Here is a 24,016-nt window from a genome sequence, read left to right as displayed (position 1 = left end):
AGAGCTTACAGTACAAACAGACAATGTGCCATAATCAGACCGGTAATGCAGCTTGCTCAGAGCCACAGATAGGAACTGGATGCTCTAGCCCAATTCCTACCCATTAAAACCATGTTACCCTCCATTGACTACATAAGAGTTAGCAGTTTGGAAAAAACTTGTTTCAGCTTGATTAATTGAGTCAAAATTATGTGGGCTAGATTTTCTGCCACTGACTTCCAAGGAAGAAGAAGAAAATCCTTTACAATTCAAAGGGATGAAAAAGCCTGGAAATGTGCCTTTCAAAAAGCACACACTTTTAATTAAGAAAGACAGTTCTAATCACCTCGTCTGACCATACCTGCATAATCCAAAACACTGACCTTGTGCAAGTTACTCTTTACAAATAGCAAACCCAATTTCAAGGAAACAAAGGAGGCAACAAAGATTCTAACACAGAGATACATTTACTGTACAATGTGCCAAATAAATAACTCACTGTGGATGTCTGCTCCATGTATACATTTTCAAATGTTCACAGATAGGAGTTGAATTGCTAAAACTGATAATATGATAAGCTGAACTAAAACTTTTTGGGCTGAGAAAGAAGCAAGAAAAGAAATTATAACTGGACTTTGAGAGATTAAGTTTTTACTAGAACATGGAGTAAAATCTAACTATGCTTCCATATATAGTTATATTTATTTTTATATATATATATAAAATCTAGTACTTGCACTAGATTTTCAGTACCAGTACTGAATCTAGTACTGATACTTGTTTCATGAAAGTATATGATTTGAGACAATCGTATAATTAATTACATCTCAAAGATTTTCATATATAGAGAGTTACTGTCAACAGGATTCCTTAGTTCAGCTGTGGACTGGACTAGAGATTATGGTCTAAAATACAAATAAGTATATACTTGCTGAAGATTAAATATTTGCTTCTGATGGCCCAGTGGTTTCTTTGCAATATGAGACTGCAATGTATTGTCAAACATGTATGGAGAATCTCTCATGCTTCCTACTCTTGGGCTGATTAGAGCAAATTAAATTTCATGCTAAGCAGTTTGGAGGCTTTGAATGCTCCATTAGGTTTTACTAGAATCAGATAATTACTATAAAATGTTTATTTATGCAACCATAGTGACATTTCTTGAAATAGGTATTATTAGATGTTTGACAAATAATGTGCTACTTACCCAAATTCTTAGACATTATTAATTAACATTAGCATAAGAGTTTGGAGAAGAAAATACCCAAGAATCCTTTTGGTTTGGGCTCCATTCTACTAAGCATATCAAAGTTTTTGATAGGTTGCAACAGCAAAAGAAATGGATGCAGTGAGTTTATTTAGATTAAGCTACCTTATTGTCAGGAAATTAGGCCAAACTTAAACACTGTTCATGTTATTTCACGTGATACTACAAAAAAAGCCCCATTGATCAGTCAGTGACATATTTATAAAAAAATTACCTTGTATTCAACAAATGAAATTTTTACCCATAGCCTGATTCAGTATAAACATTTCAAACCCACTGCTTCTACCTTGTGCTTAAACAGTCAATCTGTGCCTTTCCTACTTCGTGCTCTATTATGGATTTCCACTGACAAAGATTCAGGAATTGGGATTTAGCTGACAATTTTGCTGAAACCGCATATGCCAGTAGAATACAGCTGCCTCCTCCCCAGCTGTGCCAGGCTGATGGGAGTTAAAAAAACTACACAAACTTACTTTTGTTAGTAAACCAAGCAGCCAGTTCAAATGGCAAAAAAGAGCAAACACAGTGAAGGTGACATAGTCATTTTTAAAGCTGGAACCACATTTTAAGACACCATTTTTTAACCTGCTCCTATACTTGTTATATGGACAAATCAAACATCAGCATTCATGCTCTTGCCTTCTAGATGAGAAAGGGAATTTTTTAAAGAACTCTTATATTTTTAGTTAAAATTAAAACTTTACAAAATATTTCCTTATATACATGCTTCCCTGAAGGACTAGCAGAGCAGCTTAATTTTATCTGGCAAGTTTTTTTTAAAATTAATGTTCCTTTGTTTTAGCAAAATGGGTTATTTAAAGGTAGTTTAAAAGTAGTAATAAAAGCAGTTCACAGCCAGATTTACTGTGGTAAAATCACTTTTTGAGAAAGATATTAAGCATTATCAGGCATTTTTTTCCTTTGTAGAATGTCTTACTAATTCGCTGTATATAACATAAAGAACTTGTATGGGACCTGACATTTCTCTGTAATTTATTCAGTTCACAAACGTATAATTGGCAGCTTGTGCATTTGCATGCAGATTTCAGCATTACATTCATATCGCATCTTATGTGCAAAACCCACCAGCACCAAATCTCCAAATCTCCCAACAATTCAGTTATTGAAATGTGAACAAGCTAGTTCATATCTGATGTAATAAAGTACAAGTACAGCAGTCTGCCTCCTGGAAAGGACATCAGGCTGGATCGACTGCAAAACAATTGCAAATTTACAAGTTTGTACATTAAATGTCTGTGAAATATTTCCTAAAAAGAAAGAACATACACATGCAAATGACCGTGGACTTTATCAGATATAATAAGAGTTGTGAAACTCAATGTTATCTCAACGTTCCTTTTTAGTGGATCCAAAACTGAAAGACAGGTAGGACTTCCTGGGAGGTACCAGCTTCAGCTCTTATTGAACCCAAGTATTCACTGACCTTTCCTGGTCAAGCCCTGTTTTTTAAGTGAGAGAATTTAGGCTGTTTCTTAAGTGAGAGAATTTAGAACATTCACAATAGGTTTTAAACAATAATGCTTTGATTAGGACCATTTGCTACGGTATGTGCTTTCCCCTTAATTTAGAAAACTGAACAAGTTAAAGAGTTTTCTTAGTGTTACCCTGTAAGGCAGGTGTTTGTAATTATATGCTGCAGCCTATGCTTTAAGATTTAGTATCTATAAAAACTACGCTTTTGGAGGAAGTCATATTAAAGCACTCAATATTTAACAGAAACAAGAGACACAAATATTCTGGACTGCGGCACTTGCACATCAAATCTGGGCACGAGAAAGAGGCTCAAGATAATCCAGTTAGTAATTCTCTCAGGAGAGAGGATGCCTTCAAACGTTACAGCGATTATAAACAGAAATGAAGCCATACCGCTATCTGGACACCAGAACCATCAGCTCTGATGTTCCTCAGCTCTGAAGCCATCTATTCCGAACGTAAATAACTTCACTCTCTACAGCGTACGTGTCAGAGCTTCTAAGAGATACTGATTGTATAAAAGCCAGTATGCCCAGCTCATCTTGCATCCTGATCATCAAATTGTCAAGCAGAAGTCAAACGGAGAAGTGCTGATTTGAAAATCACGTCCCTTAATTGCTGCCTAAATATGAACTCAGAATCTCAATATTTGGCACCTGCTTTTAAAAATCTTGGTGCATATCATCGCCTGTATTATTATATGAAAGAACACTGTTTGCATGGAAGACAGGATAGGGTACATAATTTTGAGGAGACATGTAGCCAGCGGTTTTGCTTTTCACATAAAGCACATAGTGGTGCCCAAAATTGTAATTAGTTGAATTGAACTGATATGCTTTATTGAGCCTTTATGGAGGAGTTAGAGTATTAGCGAATCGTGCAGAATTTATGGGGGAAAAAACAGGCAGCAGAGATGCATACGCACACAGAGCACTGTATGCAGTCATGGGGAGCTGGCTGGCAGGTGAGAAGGTCCCAGAAGAGTCGGGGTGCCTGGAAGCAGCAGGCAAAGAGCGGGACAGCCACACATCCCAGCAGGGCAGGCAGTGGCCCAGGATGCTTGAAGCAGAGGGAGAGCAGGCAAAGGGAGAGAGAAATAGGGAGGGACGCTGAAGCAGACAGTGCACTTGCATCTCCAGCAATCTCACAGTGATTCTGTGACAGTGACAATTCCCTCACAAATTCAGGATCATGTCTTTTTACAGGATACCAGACTTTCTAGGTAGTCCATACCTTTTCACCACTACTTATGGCATGGTGCTCAAGGGCACCGCTTTCCCCAGCTGCAGCAGGTGCCCTGCCCTGCTACTTGGCTGCTTTTCCCCCACCTGTTGTGCTTAAAGTAGTCTTTTTCCAGCTCTCAAGGCTGCACTGCCTCAATGACCATCAATGAGCTGCTTATAGTTTGGGGACCCTTGTTTTCAGCTTGTCTCTCTATTGTCAATGCCTTCCCTGTCACCCCATGTTTAAACTGTTTACAGCTTAACACATGCCTGGCTCCAGTTCGCACCACAAGTTCCCATAACAAGCTGACAACAAGCTCAAGAGGCCAGGACTGCAGCACTGCAAAGTCAGCTCAAAGCACACTAGCCGGTGGCCTATAGGTAGCAATGGCAATACTCTTCTGATGGTGCTCCTGGGCAACAATGGCATTCACACTATATGTGACCATTCTATAATTGCCCAGGATAGTTAATATCCTCTTTAAAAATTTGGGAGGTCTTGAGCAACACGGAAGTATGAAATGGCATTCCCAAAGGATTAGGGGTTTGCCATGGGTTTTAAATTGATACCGGTCAATTTGCACCTGTAACTAGCTGTAATGCACCTATGGAAAACTGTACCTATAGGTACCATCCCTCTGCGTAAGATCAGTGCACATCACAATTCACTTCCTCCATCATGATAAGCAGACAGTTGTTCCCTCCTGTTGAGTCCCTAAAGCATTATTACAAATACGAGACACATGGATCTCTGTTGGATTAAACAGCAGTTGCTGCTACAGTGCTATTCTTTTTAGCACATTTAAATTTTACAGACAGATACGGAAAAAAATGTAGCTGCCTCAACTGCAATTTAGACATTCAGACTCTAACAATCTCCTTTAGCTGCAACCTAACCCCATCCAGTTCCATAGGTGTGCTCCCACTTTCTGTCTGGAAGTTCTTCTGGCACTTTTTGTTGCGCTCACAGCCTGAAACATACATTAGACGGCACAGTAAAAACATGAAAATATGTAACAGTCACAATCCTGGAAGATCTCACAATCCAACTATGGCCCAACAGAGAAAGCAAGAGACACAGATAGCAAGCACACCAAGGAGCAGTAAGAAAACATTATCAAATATGACTGCAGGTCTGTAAAGCTGATTGAAACAATTAACCAGATGTTTTAACTTGTTACATTTACAAAAGAGACATTTATAAAAGCATGTATATTTTATCATGCTTTAAGGCACCAATATTCTGACCAACTGCATGTTGTTACCCTACCATAGAGAACCATTGAGGCTTTGGTTGACATTGGTGGGTTAAACAAAAACTATCCAACTATCAAAAAAGTTGGACAAAATTAAGTTCAGAAGCTGGGTCTACCCCGTAATAGCCTCTGTGGACAAATAATTTGAAACACTGTACAATTTGTTTTGTTGAAGAGCACAGTTAAATTTTTGATACTGGACTAGTTCATAACATCCCTTTGTACACATTTCCATGCAATGTCATGGCTGGTAACAATCCCCTATGTTTTCTTTTGCTGTACCATGCAGACTAGGACAGCTTTGTTTAAACTTGATAGCTTCAGTTTAATTCTCTCCAACCACCTTCTGATCATTCAGGTGTAACTAGGTTGTGTCTGAAAAAAAAAAATCAATTTATGCCATTTTTACTGCAGTGTACCATATTCATAATACTTAAAGATTTGAAACGTATTTCTGCATATGTGTGAATGGAAGAACACATGTAAAAATATATATATTGGCCTATGAAAACAAGGACAATGCTTATTCTACCAGGCAGAAAACTATTAAACATATATGGCAAAGCTGTCTAATGTTAAGGAAACATTTTTAATAACAGAATACAAGAAGTTAATGAGACCTTGTCTTTAGCCGGGATACAAAATTCATACTGTGATCATATATATTCTACACAGCTGCCATCCTTCCTCACAGACCCCTTTATTACAGCATTGCAATCACTTGAAATAATACTATCTTGGAAAGACTGCAAGTATTCCCAATATTCTGGGACAGAAGGAAAAGCCACTGTAGGAACAGTGTGTATCAGTTAGATATAACACATTAAATGAAGTTTGTTCTTTTCTGTGCAACAACCCCCCTGGAACCAGGTGTACCAATTTGCCACCGCTGAGGTCCAAAATGGCACAAAGCAGCTCTAACTCCAGCAAACAGGAAAACAGCTCCTTGCAGCTTCCCTCCCCTCCCACAGCCTCTGCCTTAGAGGAGGGGGAATGCAGCACAAGTAATTCAAGAGAGCTAATAAGTTTTTAAAAAAATTACTAAAAGAGTCTGAAATGAGTAAGACCACTTAAATATTTCTATCAGCTATAAAATGAATAAAAATCTATGCAAAAAAAGCCCCACAACACCAGACCTTGGGAATGAATAAGAAAGCATGAATAGGCACAACTACTTATCTTCTTGTGATCAAACTAGAAAGCAAGATGGACAATTGCTTCTGAAGCTAACGAGAGAAATGAAAGTATAGGCATATTAATTAAAAAGGAAGAAGTACCATCATAATTAATTCACTAGGCATGTCAGAAGAGCAGACAACAGAATTCTTGTATTGGAATTCAGTTTATTTCAAATACAATGGCTTAGTCTCCTGCCATCACTTACACAGCTGTCTAGATTGATTTGTTCTTTGCAAATGGATATTAAAAAAAAAGGTGGATCCTTCAGAGAAAAGACCTTTGAAATAGCAGATGCAAGTGATCTGGGCATCCTCCTCCTCCTCACCTCTCAGCAAAACAAAGGAATTCTGAAGTAGAGCACAACACTCGTGGCTCTGACCTGTCAGGTGCTGTTTCCACTCACCTTTAGCAGAGCTAAAGGTTCATTAACCAGAGTTAAATGTTTCAGAAATGTGTTATAACAGTTTGAAAGCCTTTAATGAAACAATTTAATAATATAAAACAAAGTTAGAAGAAAAAAAAAAGAAAAATTTCACTACTTGGACTTAATTGACTGAAAAGGCTGATGACAGATTATATAGCACTGAATGACCTGGGCAGGAAACGTGAATATTAGAGATTATGCCTTCACTTAACTAAAGGAATTAGTACAAGTATTCACAGTGTACTTCAAGTGCCGTAATACCTAATTCTAATGATTTTGATTTCTTCTAATTAACATATACACACAAATGAATCTAAAACCGCAAGCATAAACATTACTTGCTTACTGATCCATTATCACACTGCTAACAGATCAAGCTTAATCAAGTTCTATCAGTTTTTTTGATTATACCCATTATTAAACAAGTCGTGTTTCATTTAGTCTCTAAACAGCTACATTTTATTACAGTCAGAGCTAAGTAAAGTTTGCAGGAGACTTGCTGTCTTACTTGTTCTTTTACTCATGTAAGCAGAACAATTAATGAAAAATAATTAAACACCTGGTTTAAAGCTACATCACATAAAGGACTTTGCTGGTTAGAACTGATGTCTATCAAGTTACTGACAGCAGCAGTAACGTTAAAAAAATGCAGTTTAAATAATTTCCTCCAAAGGAATTCAGCCACATAAAAATAACTGCTAGATTCTCAGCTTCACAAGTCAGTGTTTCTCCATGGCTTCAGCAGGGTGACCTGGGCTGCAAACAGCTGAATTCTCTGCTGTTGGAATGAAAGGTGTTGAAATGCAGAAGCTGCTTCCTGGACACCAATCTACATTCGAGGTATGGGGTGAAGAAGGAGGCACAATGCTTCATGTTAAACTGAAACAGGAAAGACAGGCAAGAAAGAAGGCAGGGGAGTTCGCCCTCAATGTATGGAGGGGCAATTCTGTGGAACAGACCAGGTGTGTAAGCTTGTGAGTCAGGATCAGAGGAAACGTCAGCCACGAAGAGTGGGGTTTTGCTACAGACCACCCAACAGGGGCAAAGAAGTGGATTAAGTCTTCTATAAGCAATTTGAAAAAGTCTCCAGATCACAGACCCTGGCTCTTATGGGAGACTAACCTCCCTGACATCTGCTGACAGCAATCCAGGAGGGAGTCCGGAACAACCTCTTGACACAGATGGGCCAACCAGGGCCCACTCTGCTAGTCCTGCTACTCACAAACATAGAAGTGCTAAGGGATGTGTTAATCCCTGGCAGCTTTAGCTGTAGCGGCCACCAGAGTGGAGTTCAAGATCCTGAGGGGAGTAAGGAAGGCAGATAGCAGATCTCATGACAGTATGGCTTATTCAGGGAACTGGTATATAGGATCCTGTGGGAAGCAGCTCTGAAAGGCAAAAGAGTTAGAGAGTTGACATGCCTTCAAAGACAAGCTCCTCCTAACACAAGAATGATCCTTGCTGATACTGGCGGGGGGGGAAAGAAGTAGACTATCAGGAGAATGACTTGGCTAAATGGGGAACTCATTCTTGAGTACCGATGGAAAAAGGACGTAAAAGGGAGACAGAAGCAAAGACGGACTTGAAAGGAAGAATGTTGAAAAAGTATTTGGGCATGCAGGGCTGGTGTAAGGAAAACCAAAGCTCGCTGAGGGATGAAACTAGCAAGGGGCATGATAGGCAGCAAAAGCTTCTACTACTTTAGCAACAAAATAATAAACAAAGAAAATATAGCCCCACTGCTGAGTGAGGCAGTGACAAGTGACAGGTACTCAGTGCTGCTTTTTCCTGTCTTCACTGAAATGTTCTCCCAGAGTTAAAGGAGCAGAGGAAATATCGGTAGTGGAACAGGATTCAGCCAAGTATCTCCTGAAAAATTTCAACCCAAGCAAGTCGTGGGACTTGATGGGATGCACCCAAGAGTACTGAAAGAGCTGGCTGATGTCACCATGAGGCACTTTTCTATAATCATCAAAAGTTTGTGGAGTTAGGATGTTGCAGTCTAGATGAGTGGAGAACTAGATAAGTGAAAAACTGCCTGGACTGTTTGGCTCAAAGGGTATTGGTTAATGGAACAATATGGGAAGTTGTCATAGAACAAAACAGAAGTTTCCAGCTTTATATGAGAAAAACACACTTAGAAATAAATCTCCAGAGTTTTAGAAAAATGCAGTGAAACAAACACATTATTCAATCAACAATATTTTGCATTTTACAGATAACCATATTTGCAGTACTAAGTTATGGTATACTAAATGCACACAAATGTCTTCAGAAGTAAGTCTTTCATTATCATGGTGTATCTAGGTGTAAGTTTATAGAAATTATTTTCAGTAACACGGTTGCACTAGAAGGTATTGCTTAAAATTCTTGATTATGTACCACAATATTAGCGTTACCAGGAATAGATATCCTATTCTTGATTATGTAATCAAGAAAAGCGTCTGAAAATAATATTCAGAGTACAAACTACTTTTAATCAGCAGCTAAATACCAAGATACTGGCGCTGATTACTTCGTTGCTCTAAGGACATCTGTAATGGATTCCAAGTGCTGTGTCTGATTGCTTCCCAGCTGATCATGATTCTGTTCATCAATTCTAGCTGCTGGAATTCTGAGATTTCTTGGAGTTCCTTCACAAAAGGCTTCAACATTGCTTCAGCTAAACGGCTACAGTGCATGCTTTAAATCAGTCATCATAAACTTTACACTTAGTAGTCCATGATAAAACATATTGAGAGAAGAGAGGAAGATCTGGGTTTTTTTCCCTCCCTTTTTATTGACAGGCATTGAATAAAGCAGTATAATCCAAAGAACTTGATAGATATTGGCCAATGGATTGTAAAATATAGCTGAACTTCAGTTGATCATAGCTTTCTTCAATAACTATGCTGCAATAGTAACTGTGATACACTTTCATTAACGCCGATGTTTTCAGTTTTAATATAGCTGATATACATAAGTGATTTAAAAGGCAATTTGAGACATTAAATAAGATACATGTACAAGCCAAATTCACAATTGTTAAACTTAAATCAATGTCTTGTCTCATGTCATTTATGATTTTTGCCTACTGAAAAAATGAATTCTTAATCTTTCATTTTATTGAACTAACAGGATAAGGGAATTGACACAGCAATTATTCTTGGAGAGACTCCTCACTGGAGAAGTATGAAATAATTGCAGTACCATTCTACTAGAGACATGCATTACATAGGTCTAAACATCCTTGGTTAGAACAGTGAAAATACTTAAATTACTCCAGGAAAAGAAATATTACAACTGGTCTTCAATTCTGCAAACATTTATACGTTCAAATTATCTGAAAAGCTATTGGCCATAAAAATCTTAGATTCTCTGTTTGCTCTTTTTCTTTAATGTAGTATCGCCAAAAGACTTCTTACAATTTCAAATTTTTGTTGTAACAAATAATGAAAGTGCTGGCAAATTTCAATATTACTCATAATTTTGAAATGGAACTCTTTCTAAAATTTTTTTAAGAGTTTAATGAGTTTCTGACAGCTTTTTATCTCATTGTGTCTTCACTTTAAGTTAGAATTGTTTAAATGGATTATGCAAAGTAGTATGAAATCTCAAGCACAGTATTAGTACTGGAATTAATGGAGAGAGACTTGTACCATATGACAGTGGAATATAGTGGCTCCTGCTTTTTATCTGAATCATAACTGGTGCAGAAATACACTAGAGGTTCAAACACATACCCATGTAAGAGAAGAAATTTAAGAATTCATTCCTCTGTGAGAAGGAAGTCACCTCAATCCCTAGAGATTAGCATGGAATGTGGCAGGAAAGTTGAGAATGTGACTGCAGTATTTCCAAGTTTTCCAAAAACTTTCACTGCAAGGAATGTGGAAAGTTTTCATTTCTAACATCAGAGGATTTCTATTTTGATAAAAGAATATGCAGCAAATAAGTTCTTATAAAGCCAACATCTTGGCTTCTTAATGCCAATGTCTTGCAATGTCTCATACAGTAACAGCTATTAACAAGCCAAACCGAAGAAATTGTCAATAAGTATCTTGATAAGACATTTTTAAAACAGGATGTGAGTTGTCTTGCTTTAGAAGATCTTTTCTTTAAGTTTCTTTAACTCTTTTTGTGTTTTGAAGGAGTTTCTATTCCAGAAGCTAAGTAAGTGAGAAGGTAGGAAAAAATCCTTTGAAAAACCTATTATTTCACTTCCAAAATACACATTCATACAGTTTAAACTGAAGTGTTGTTTCAAATTCTTTTAAATGCACAGATTTAGATTTATCTTCCATGAAGTATTTTTCTGACTCTGCATTTCTGTCTCCCTTGCTGTATCACATATCTCCCTGCCCTTCTAGGCAACTAGTCAAAGAGTGCTAATCCACAGGTATCTGCACCATAGAGCAATTCACTTTTATCTCTCTCATCAGTTTAGACAGAAAGACAAATGGCTGACTAAAATTGTACTTATATGTACAATTTAATTGTTAAATTGTACTTATATGTTTACCAACTCACAGCACAGCAAGCTATTTGTATAAATACAAAGGCAGTAATGAAATAAGTAATTGTTCCAGTTGAATATTCTAAAATTCCATTAAGTAGTGCATTTCCTTAACTATTTTATATACCTAATGATAATACAGGCTTACAAAGTATTAAAGAATGTAATTTTGATCAACAAGAAATTATTAGATGAATTAAAATATGGTGGCTCAAGTGAGGTAATCATAGAATCATTTAGGCTGGAAAAGACTCTTAAGATCATCGAGTAATGAACTGCTCTTTCTTGCAGTGTCGTGGTTTAACCCTAGCCAGCAACTAAACACCACACAGCTGCTTGCTCACTCTCCTCCCTCTGGTGGGATGGGGGAGAGAATCAGAAGAGTGAAAGTGAGAAAACTCGTGGGTTGAGATAAAGACAGTTTAATAATTGAAATAAAATAAAGTAAAATAGTAGCAATAATAATAATAATAGAATATACAAAGCAAATGATGCACAATGCAATTGCTCATCACCCGCCAACCGACACCCAACCAGTCCCCAAGCAGCAATCGCTGCTTCCCAGACCACGCCTCCTAGTTTATATACTGAGCATGACATCATATGGTATGGAATACCGCTTTGGCCAGTTTGGGTCAGCTGTCCTGGCTGTGCCCCCTCCCAGCTTCTTGTGCACCTGGCAGAGCATGGGACGCTGAAAAGTCCTTGACTAGCGTAAGCACTACTTAGCAACAACTAAAACATCAGTGTGTTACCAACATTATTCTCATACTAAATTCACTAGTATGGCACTAGCACTATATCAGCTACTAGGAAAAAAATTAACTCTATCCCAGTCGAAACCAGGACATGCAGTTTCTTGGAAATTCAAATATTTATACAATGCACAGCACACACAGCACACAATGTGAGTGATCTCAGCAATACAATATGTTCAGTTTCTTTTACATGTTTGTCAGCAAAATAAATATATGATAATGTTTTGCAAAACGCTGACAGGTTTGTATTTAAAATATTACGGAAGTCTGAGACATACACTGGTAAAAGGGATAATAATGACTGCAGAGATCCATTACTAGAAAAAAACATAAAACCTGCCACATGCAAGACTCTTATTTATTGTATCTAGCCATTCAGTACCCAGCAGAAGTCAGAAGACTGGTGTCTCTCTGTAGTTGGCACTTCTTCTCTATCAACAGAGTAGCGTTAAATAATGTTGTTTAAAGTCAATATAGACAAAAGTACTCAGAACTCTGCATTGTTTTATAAGCCTTTGAGAAATATCCAGGTCAAATGAAATTAACTTAGCTTCCTGGTTTATTTAAATTTGTGAGTGAAAGATCCTTTTCAATAGGATGTAGAACACCTATTATTTGTCCTGAATTTTCTTCCTCTTACAAGGGATACTGAAGATAACATATTTGGAACACTTACACAAATTAAAAGTCCTAATCGAAATACTTATTAAAACTCCGCTATAGGAAAGCCAGATGATTCTTAGGACGAGATTATTTTATGATTCTGGGTCAAACCTGTACTTCCAAAATTAATGGAAGAACATAAACCAATAAAACAACTGCATAATGGCAGGCTTTACATTATGATCAAGCTACTGAGGTTTTACACAGTAGATTCTATCAAGCTTAAATCTGTTGGTTTTTACACTTTCCCACTCTATCACTAAAATCATGTTCTGGTCAAAAGAAAGTCTGTAGCCTATAAATAACATCAATCAATTTGACAGCTAAGGTTTTAAAATCCACTTTCAGGACACTGAAGGAATTAGTGAAAGGTCTCTAACATGCTCAAAACCTCCGTGTGCAAACAAGAGCTGGGAAGCACAACCTCAGGTGCAAAGCAGAGCGTAGCATAAAGCACACAGGCCTGTATTTGCAAGCTCACTTGGTGGATTGTTGTGCTTTCAGCTACATAGCTAAGGCTGTCTGCAGCTCTGCTTCTTATCAAGGCTAAGAAATGTTAAGACACTGTGCTTAGATCTGCTTTTGAGACCACTTGTCAACTGGTAACATCACTTTTTCGTTCACTTCCAAGCAGAGTATTTATCTTCTTAAAACAGAAAATATTACCACTCTGTTTTAAAGTTATAACTGTGAAACTTTGTAACCCACCCTTCTAGATGGTCTGTTTTTCTTCCTCTGACTGTACACAGAAACACACCAATCTCTGAGTCCCACAGCAACAGGACAGAATGCTAAAAGTTGAATTTGCTGACTTTTAGCATTTTAAGAATTTAAATATTGAAGCAGTTGAATTTATTAAGCATTAGAAAGCCAGAGAATTCTCTGAGCTTCACCCACTTTAGGTACTCAAAAAGCCACACCTATGTTTTGTTCTTTTCTTGGCGTTGTTTTTCCCCCAATGGCTAGAGTCTTCTCAAAGCAATTTGTTTAGAAGAAAGAATTTTAATGTGTCTTCTTAGGACTTTTATTTCAAAGAAAATTTCCTCAGGCCCACTGAAAAAAAAGCAACTAACAAAAGTACACCCCTAAAATGAATGATACAGGAAGTCAGGTGAAGAAATCAGAATAACGTCTCAAGAATCATCTACAAAGCACACTTTTTTCCCAAACACCAAAACAGTAGCATACCAAATCCTATCAAAGAATATTATGAAGTCAAGGAAACTAAATTAGCCTTGTTGCCTATCTGAAATACAAAGAAAATGGAGTTACGATCCCCATTCTACACTTTTAATTGCCTTACCTGGCATTCCATGGATGAGGTCTCCGCACAACACAAAGAACTTGGGTTTAGGATTTAGTTTGTTAATGGCCTGCACTGCTTGCTCTGCTAATTTGATTTCTTCTCCCCATTCATCATCTCCATTGTTAGTGTCTCCAACTGCCCAAGCTTTCATCAGCCCAAACTGAGGATCTGCTCCTTGGATGAAGTAGAAGGGACCCTTCCATCGGTACTCATCATCTAAGACAAAAAAAAGAGAGAGGGGGGAAAAAAAAAGTTAAGCACTTGAGAAACTTATAAAGAGAACGAAAGTATCCATGCATCATTAAACTGATTGTTCTTCACCTAACTAAGCTGAGGCTGCTTTAATGAAAGTACAGAATTCTGTAGTCATTCATATAGGACAAATATAAAGGCCGAAGTACGAAATTTTCCTTTAATGGATAGCTGCAATAAATGAAAGTATATTAATCTAATTATACCACATGATAATTACAGACTGATTAGCGGAAAAGTATGTGAAGAATTCAGCAAATAGTGCTGGAAATTACAAGACTACATAGCACAAGTGTATAATGTTAGATTTCAGCTGATTCTTTTAAGACTCCAATTATTGCTTCTTTAATTACAAATTAAAACATACATAACACATTTCACATTTTATGGTTCCAGTAGACTTGTCCTTAAATTATTAAGGAGTTAAATGTTTTTTGTTCTTATACTTTCAGGGAGAAGTTGGATGTAGCACATTCTTTCGAGTTAGAACTGAAGTGACTCAACAGGACCAAGGTCAGCAAACACAAAATCCAGCAACATCAGAATTAGCAGCAACAATGAAAATCCTAATTTAGAACTGCTACACTAGCTCCCGAGACCTGTGATAAAAAGGTGAAAACTGAGAAACAAATTTCCACTGGTAGAGTCAGTGCAGATGGAGGGTACAACAGAATTTGTACTGCTACAATTTTCTTGTATACTTGTTTCTCTGATACTATAATAACAAGTACCACAAAAGAAGCATGATACATAAGACTACAAGCACATTAAGAAAAAAAAATCTCAACACTGGGCAAATAAAGCAACAGTTGGCTACAAATTAAAAACAAAGAATGGGTATCCTATTTCCTAGACTTATGTCTCAAGTTGGAACTAAAGTACAAACGTGAGCACCCTGTGGTTTCTCCAGAATGCAAATGTCTAAATGCATTCCTTTGCAAACTGAATATTTCAGTTTTGGCAGCTGTATTTGGCTTAATACACTTAGTGTTATTGGGGTTTTTTTTAAACAGCATTTAAACTGTTAAAAACTCACTGACTACATCAATCTATAGTTGAATCTAAAAAAACGATACAGCAAATTATTTCAAATTAAAATATAATCCATAAATATACTCCCGTCAGTCTGATCTGAAATACAGTTTGAGGCAAAACTTATCTTCCAATAACAGTACATAAAAAGTAGCAAGTCCACCGCACGGATGCACTTTTGGTTTTCTTTCAAGTGATGCAGAACTGGAGCTTCTTACTTTGCAAGAAGGGGGGTATGTTTCTTTCAAGGAAGGTTAGAAAACAGAGGTCAGAATTCATCTCTTGCACCATGGATATGGATAGGTGGGATGGGGGAGAAGGAATGCGGGCAACTCCCAAAAGCTGCTTGTAATTGTCATCTGTTGCTATGGCATCAGATCATTTTGCCAAATGCAAGCTTCTACATTTTAGTTAAAGTGACATTTAATTTCTAAACAAAATTATTTATAGTCTGTTAATGCATACCAGCATTGCCTTGTTCTAAACAATAATCACGTATTTTATACATAGAAACTTCTAGCCATTCATTGGCTTTTAATTCTGAAATGAAATTAACTTTTCCAATTACATAACTTATTGTCATGGTTTAACCCCAGCCAGCAACTAAGCCCCACACAGCCACTCACTCACTCCCCCCTGGTGGGATGGGAGAGAGAATCGGAAGAGTAAAAGTGAGAAAACTCGTGGGTTGAGATAAAGACAGTTTAATAAGTAAAGCAAAAGCCACGCACGCAAGCAAAGCAAAACAAGGAATTCATTCACTCCTTCCCATCGGCAGGCAGGTGTTCAGCCATCTCCAGGGGAGCAGGGCTCCATCATGTGTAACAGTGACTTGGGAAAACAAATGCCATCACTCTGAACGTCCCCCCTTCCTTCTTCTTCCCCCAGCTGTATATGCTGAGCATGACGTCATATGGTATGGGATATCCCTTTGGTCAGTTGGGGTCAGCTGTCCCAGCCGTGTCCCCTCCCAACTTCTTGTGCACCCCCAGCCTCCTCGCTGGTGGGGTGGGGAGCAGCAAAGGCCTTGACTGTGTGTAAGCACTGCTCAGCAGGAACAAAAACATCCCTGTGTTATCAACACTGTTTTCAGCACAAATCCAAAACATACAAGCTAGTATGGAAAAAATTAACTCTATCCCAGTCAAAACCAGCACACTTATTCAGAGAAGTGAAATGATCCATCTATCCATGAGTTTGCAAGAGAAGCCTTATAGAGCCAGCTGAATGACACAAAGTAATTTAGGTTTTTATTTTATGTCTTGCATGGCAAAATATGACTGCCATAAAAAACAGCTTGTATGCTGCATCAAAGGCATTGTTCGTGCAGAGAAATCAACTTACAGTTTTTGTAAGTGGAAAGCTATAGAAAAAAAACAGTTAAGGAAGCTTGCATCTGAAATCCTTTATGACCCATACAAAATAAAACTGAAGAAAGGGAAAGTCTGAAACAGGAATTTGTTTTGGAGGAGTGGCACAAACCTCAAACTCATTAAATGGGAAAAAAAGCTCAAATCTTTGAACAACGTGGCAGGATTTTTAACACCTGTCCCTCTTCCAGCAACTCGGTAGACAGTATTGATAATCAATGTTGAGCAAAATCTACTTGTTTTGTATTGATTAATCTGAAGCCAGTAATTTTTACCACAGTAGCCTAAGTAAAATATAGAGACATTTATCTATTTATTTTTACAGGAAATACTTAGAAAAGACTATATTTCAATTATGGACATACTGTGTCTCCCTTTCCAGATCTCCAGGGATAGTGCCTGGTGGCCAAAGGCAGCCAGGTAGCTGTCAGGCAGGCTGGCTGGCACAGGCAGCAGGACTGGACCAGGTCCCAGGTAACAAGGAGCTTGACATATAATGCTTGAACAGAGAGAAGCCTGGCAAGCAGACAATGCACTGTGAGGGAGCATGCAGAGCTGATGCAAAACAGGTTGCAAGGCCAGACCAAGGACTATTCTAATATACGCTTCATGGATATTTTTTTTTCCTGCCTTAAACTCATGTCAATACAGTAGCTCTCTAGGTTTTAAGTACCTGAATGTTTCCAAGACTGTGCACAGATGCTCTGGTTTGAGTGGGTGAGTGATGGTCATGTGAGGCAGAGAGAGAGACACTGATAAGATGAATTTGAAAAGAGAAGTTCAAGAAGTGGCAGAAGAAAGGAGAAACAGAAGATGCAGGGGTGGAAGTGAAGAAGAGTGGGGAGAAAAGGAAAGAGATAGGAGGTGAAAAGAGAAAGGAACTGAAAATGATGCAGAGGTATATGCTATATTCTCCTCTAGGAAAGAAAAAGATAAAATGAAGAAAGCGAAGCAGGGACAACAGAAAAGATCCATGAATCTGCGCGACATGAATAACATTTACTTAAAATGTTAGTTTAATTAACTGGTCTTAATCAAATAATTCAGTCAACTGTTGACTGAATTGTACCACTACAATACCATTTTTGTGGTATTTGATAATTTATCAAATAGTTACAAAAAATAACAGTAAGGTTGAATAAATATTTTCCACCTGTGTCTTGTTATTTGATTACTCCAACTAGAAACCCTATTTAAAAACAAATAAATCTAGTACTTAAACCAAATTCTGGTAGCTTATTACTTATCACGTGGTACTTACTGATTTAGTTTAGTACTTCCTGATTTTGTTCCCCACGAAACAAAAGAATATATGGGAAGAAAATAATATATGGACAGTCAGCTTAAACTTACTTCTTAAGTTTTTTTTTATAAGGAATGTGTTTCAATTAATATAAAGTACTATAAATAAAAACAGAATATCATGAAGAGAGTTGTATTGGTACAACACCACTGGTGCAAACTTGCACCTGCAACAACTCTTAAGCCTGTTCTGAACTCAGATCATCCAGGAAATAACTCTTAATTGCCCTCACTGGTCTGTCTGCAGAGGAGTTCATGCAAGTTTTTCCTTATCTGTACAAGGCATAACATCAGTCCAGCTACAGTTTAAAGTGTTGCAACTAGTGCAATTTGGCTAATTTCGCTTAAAACTCCAGGAGCACGCCTGCACGAGTGCTCTTGCAACAGAACAATATGGTAAGAGGGTAGCAATGAGAAACAGAACGTAAAAGCATCTTCCGCTACCATAGATGGATCCAGAAGTCTTTTGCCTAATAATTAAATGATTTATCAATGGACTGTATTCAGATAATTATTAACAAAACTTCTGTACCCTACTTCTCTCCCTCACCAGCTGCTTGCTAGCACCCTCAAGCAGAACAGGTACTGTAGGCCGTGCAAATGAACGTCGCCTGCTTAAGCAGTAAGTCAGGCACCACAAAAAATTGTTTGAACCATTTTTTTGGACTTTGCACTGAATTACAAGAAGAGTGCTCAGACAAATCATTCTGTTGCTATGCTAGGGGAATGCCAAAGTCTGGCAGAGGGTTAGTAACAAACAGTATTGGGCACAAGTGGTGGGAGGGGGAACAGCTGTTTTTGCAGTGATCATCTAGTCATGATCCAGGTCCTAGATGTTACCCCATAAGGTTTCAATTAAATAGCATGTACAGTTGCTTTCTTCCCTTCAAACGTAGGAAGCAATGACTTTTATGGGAATGACATCAAAAGCATCCTTCTCGCTAGGAGTTTCAATTTTCAAGTCTTTAGATAAGCTATGTAGTTGTATTAGACAAAGCGCATGTTAGGTAAGAAATAGAAGATTCGGATTCAATTAATAAAAATTTTTTTCTTCCTTCTCTCTTGCATCGCAAAATTGAGCTGAGAATGCCTGCAAACTGGCTCTTCATCCCTACGAGCATAGAGGCTGTTTGCAACTTTCTGAATTTACCACAGCAATAAGAAAACACAAATGCCAGACAAAAGTCAGCAGATTTCTCAGGTAACTGATGTACATACGGTTTCCATTTCTGAAGGACAAATGATGTCTGTGGAGCTGCTCTTACACATTGAGCCACACAAAACTCCTATTCTAAATCCGTTTTGTTCCCAGGCCTCCTTAAAAGCTGCACAGCTGATCGCCACAGAAGAAGTCCAACTTCAGAACATGTTGTTATGCCTCAGTTTCGATAGCTTCCCATTCTTTTTCTGCTCCCATGCATGCCAAAGTACGGAGAGAGGATCAATGCAATGTATTTTTAGTAGCATACTAAATGGTACCAGGTTCTAATTTTATCTAAGGATTAATTCGGTGAGGGGCCAAAGTAGTCAGCAGCAGTTCACAAGAAAAAACCTCAGCCATGTATTGTGATCACATATCAAGGACCTAGATGGGATTTAAGCTGAACCTCACAATTTCTAGAGGACAATAGCTAATATTTTGCCGTGCCTTTATTTCTTCCCCTTTTGCTTCTCCTAATTTCTCCTCCCTTTTCTTCCCCCCTCTCCAAGGATCACAAACACATATATAGAGATTGCTCATATAAACCACTGCAAGCTGGCCGCTGACAGCCACGTAGTACTGGTGGGATTTCCAGTATTTCCCTGGTGGGATTTTTTAAAAGTACGTTGGTTGGTTTCAACAGTACATTGGTTTTCTTCTTCCTCTACACTCTACGGCATTTCATGGAAAAAAATTAGTTATGAAAAGTTACTTCTGCCCACAGTCTCTCTATAGACACTATTGTATCAGAGGAGAATGGACGTGGACACACGCCTAGTGCTTGCTCAGTATACAATAAGCAGTAATAAATATAAAAAAATGCCCTCATTCTCATGTTGGGTTTGCCAGGGGAATTAATTTCACTTCTCTGAAAGATCACAAAATAGCAGAAATAGGTACAAGGTTCCCTGCCCTGAGCTGTCTCTGCCTACAAAGTGTGCCTGTGACACTTTTTCTAGGTAAAATTGGACAAGAAGCACAACCTTGGTTTTCTAAAGAAGCTATAGGCAGGAAGAAAATGGAAGGCAGTATTTATATATCATAAACAATACAAAAGGCAAAAACTTTTTCCTTGCAATTGTTTTGCAGTTTACCTTTAAAGGAATTTGTTTTCATTCCTCTCAGTCCTGGAATAGCTTGAAAAACTATAAAGGACTTGCACTAAATCCTTAATAATTTCTTGTTTAATATTAAAACATTATCAATTATTATGGCTTCAAAAACACCACTGTTATTTTCTGTATGTCCAAATACAAAAGATTTCAATCTAATGAAATATGCATTCCTTTCAGCTATATTTTCCATGTGTACCTGAGAGACTACCAAAGATATGGCTGTTGAGGGTTCTGCTGAATGACCAAGGCAAGCTATTATGAAAGGCGCGATTTTATGCATCAGGGAAAAAAACCCTTCAAAACAGGCATCAAAATACATTTTTCAGAGAGAAAATAAAACCCTTTAAAAGAGTAATTATTGTAGGAATGATGTACAGTGAGCCTAAACTACAGAGATAACGTCAGTAGAAACACTGACAGAATATAGTTTTTCAAACAAATTAGGCAGTGCTACTATTTTTAAAAGATATACTTTTAAACTTCTTAGATAACTATCGAGGTAGGAAATGCCCCCTCAGACACGGTTTATTTGTACTGAGGGCTACAGAATGCTAAAACTCTAGTCATGTCTTTATGCCCACCCCCAAATTTAACATGTAAACTCATTACAGAAACTTTACAGCCCAAGACTGTAGGTGTGAAGGGGGGTGGCTTGCATAATGACAAGGTGAAGTCACAGAAAGTTGCTCAAAACCCACATAAAAATTTGCCTAATTCATATGAGAGTTGGAGACAATATTGGGAATGGAATATGCTAGCTGGGAAGCAGTTCTGATCAGTGCTCAAAAATATTACTGTCAAAGAGCTTTAGAACAGGAATCATAATGTGCGAAAATCCAACACTCATGTGAAAGCAAGAGAAAATAAGAAATCAACTGCAGTTGTATTTAATTTCAAAGGAAGGTGAATGATATGTAATTACGATGCTTTTAAAAAGTGCAAAAATCCTTGAAGACGGCATGAAACTATTCAAAGACACTATCCCAGAGGCTCAGACCATATGCACAGCATTTACTAAGAACTTCAGAAAGACCAGAAAGAATCCAGATTGACTAAACAAGATAAACAGCAGCCATAAGGATGCTAGTAAGAGCAGGACAGCATCCTTCAAAAAGCTAAAGCATCCAAATAGAGAAAATAAGAAAGATTCTTCTAAACCTTCTAACTGGAAGGTTAGATACAGAAGCCCAAGAAGTCAAGCGAAACAAAGTGAAGAACAATTGGAAATAGCATAAATCTGACACTAATAAAGCCCTTTTTAAAGGCAGTAGGTGCAGGTAGCTTGCCAGACACTCACTAAGGCTAAAAGATGTTCCAGACATGCAAGATGCACCCAAAGATAAAGGCAGAGCAAAAAAACAATGTAAATTTTTGTATCCATGTTTATTATGGAGGAACTTCTGAAGATCTAATGCCAGAATTCTTTTTTACAAGCCGTGCATCAGATCTGTCTCAAACCAAAATAGCAATAGATGATTCAACAAACAGACATGAACAATAACAAACCACTTAGGTGGCATCCACAGAACTCAAAAGTAAAAACCAGCTAACCCCTGGGGAGTTACCTCTTGCTTAAAACTGCCTTTGCACAAAAGGAGCAGGAAGATGGCCAGTATCACACCTACATTTAAAAGGGTTTCCAGAGCAATCTGGTAACTACTGACTGCAAAACTGGCATCTGTAGAGGCAAGTTAATGGAAACTGTAACAAAGACAATAACTACTGCACTTACTGATTCTTCAGAAAGAGTAATTGACAGCTTTTACATGGACAAGTGAAATCCACTTGATATCATCTACTTGAATCTCCAAGAAGTATCTGACAGTTACTCACCAAAGACTCTTAAGGAAGCCAAGTTGTCTTGAAATATAAAAGTCCTCACATGCATTAAAAACTGGTAAAAAAAAAAGAAATGGACAAGACACACAGATCCCACCTGAATCTGTGCTGGGACCTATACTGTTCAACAAATTCAAAACAATCTGTAACAGCAAATGAATAGCAAGGAAGTGAAATTTGCTAAACCTAAGCCATCTGGCAGTATGAAAATAAGGCCTGGTTGTGAAGAACTGGGGAGAGACTTCATTGCACAGTGGCTGTTCAAGAAAGCAGGTGATCTTCAGTGCAGAAAAGTGCAGGATAGTGCACATGTGAAAAACACTACCACTGACTTCATATAAACAACGATAGTTCTAGCAAGTGCTACAAAGAAAAGTCACCCCAACACTCAGTAACGGCAAAAAATCAGTGATAGGAAAAGAACAGAAAACAGAACAAAATAAAAAACATGAGAAGCAACTGAATAAACTTAAAGAGTTTGCAAAAGATTGGTGAGGGAGGCATGACAGAGGAACATAAAATCACATGTGAAACTGAGAACATGAGTATGCAATGCTAGTTATCTGCCTCTTCCAGATGAAGGTTTTGGAACCATCAGCTAAAACTAGCAAAAGACAGGTTCAAAACAGACACACTTCTCAACCAGTTAAGCTGATGGTACTATCACCTGTTTAGTTACTTGAAAAAAGTACTCTACCTCTTTCACAGAAATTTTTTGCACAGCATGCTACTGCATACTTGGGACAAAAAAAAACTCCACCCCATACCCAAACCAAAAAAACCCATGACTTTTTGGGAGAAGTGGCAGAGAAGACAGAATTTACCCAAACATATGGTCCCGTTTCTTCACTAAAATACTAATAAAAGTAGTAGACATCTGAAGCAAAATTTCACATGGGTAGAAAAGACAGAGAATATATTTAAAAAGTAAAGCCAAAGCATACAGAGGTCTCTTGCCAGGTAAGTAGGGTATTTATGCACTGTTTGCTACTACGCTCCACTGATTACATGGATAATTTAGATCCCTAACGTTGAGCTTCTGATTCTCACACGTCACATATCAAGAGTAAATTAGCGCAGGTTACAGGTATAACCTCCACATTATGTGAAAGCAGACTGAACAAATTACTATTAGGGGATAAGGTGTGGAAAAGTGATTTTGCTGAAAAGGTAGTAAGAAAAAAAGGAAATTAAGGTCTCAATGGTGACTCTCAAATTTTAAAAGGAAACAGTGTGCCAAGCCATAGCAGTGGTAGTAAATGTTTTGTGTAACTACCTGCTTAACAGAAGGAGTGAAACCTAAAGGCTGAGGAAAACAACAAAACACAAATAACTGATTTTCATCTTAAACTGCAAGAAACTTTGCCTCAGTTTTATCAGTCCTTGGTTCTGTTTTTTTCCAACAATTTAGTTATTAAAAGGTTATGTTGAACTTTAGCCTCTTAAGAAAGAGCTAAGTAAATTATTGACAAAGAAACATTGTACCCAAACATGGTAACTGGACTATGATAGCCTAAAAAGTCCTGAACAAGACTGAAAACAAACAGTCAGTAAGAAAAGTCTTAATTAATATTTAAAGAATACCAAACAAGGACACTTCAGGAGAAGGAAACACATCCGGAAAACAGATACCCAAATCACATTTTTATTTCCATGTTTAAGGCAATTTTCAAGAAGTACTTAGATAAAGCTTTCATTCAGGAATTTTTACACTGCCATTGAACACTCCTTTTGTACAATTTCACTATACAGTTGTATTGAGTTTGCATGGCAAGGTTTTGGTAGCAGTGGGGGGCTACAGGGGTGGCTTCTGTGAGAAGCTGCTAGAAGCTTCCCCTGTGTCTGATAGAAGCCAGTGCCA

The 24,016-nt window shown here is 37.7% G+C and overlaps 1 protein-coding gene across 2 annotated transcripts in view; it reads right to left on the bottom strand.

Annotated features, from left to right (window-relative positions):
- CPPED1 (calcineurin like phosphoesterase domain containing 1) overlaps window positions 1-24,016 on the bottom strand; it is a 53,828-nt gene that overhangs the window by 27,233 nt on the left and 2,579 nt on the right. For both annotated transcript variants that reach the window (XM_075165031.1, XM_075165030.1), the window contains exon 2: window positions 14,042-14,260. In XM_075165031.1, coding sequence (XP_075021132.1) covers window positions 14,042-14,260 — 219 coding nt within the window. The remainder of the gene's footprint in view (window positions 1-14,041; window positions 14,261-24,016) is intronic.

Source organism: Calonectris borealis, chromosome 16, assembly GCF_964195595.1.
Source record: "Calonectris borealis chromosome 16, bCalBor7.hap1.2, whole genome shotgun sequence".
In the NCBI taxonomy this organism is placed as follows: Eukaryota; Metazoa; Chordata; class Aves; order Procellariiformes; family Procellariidae; genus Calonectris; species Calonectris borealis.
The sequence above is the reverse complement of the archived record's forward strand: the minus strand, read 5'-3'. Positions and strand labels throughout refer to the sequence as shown.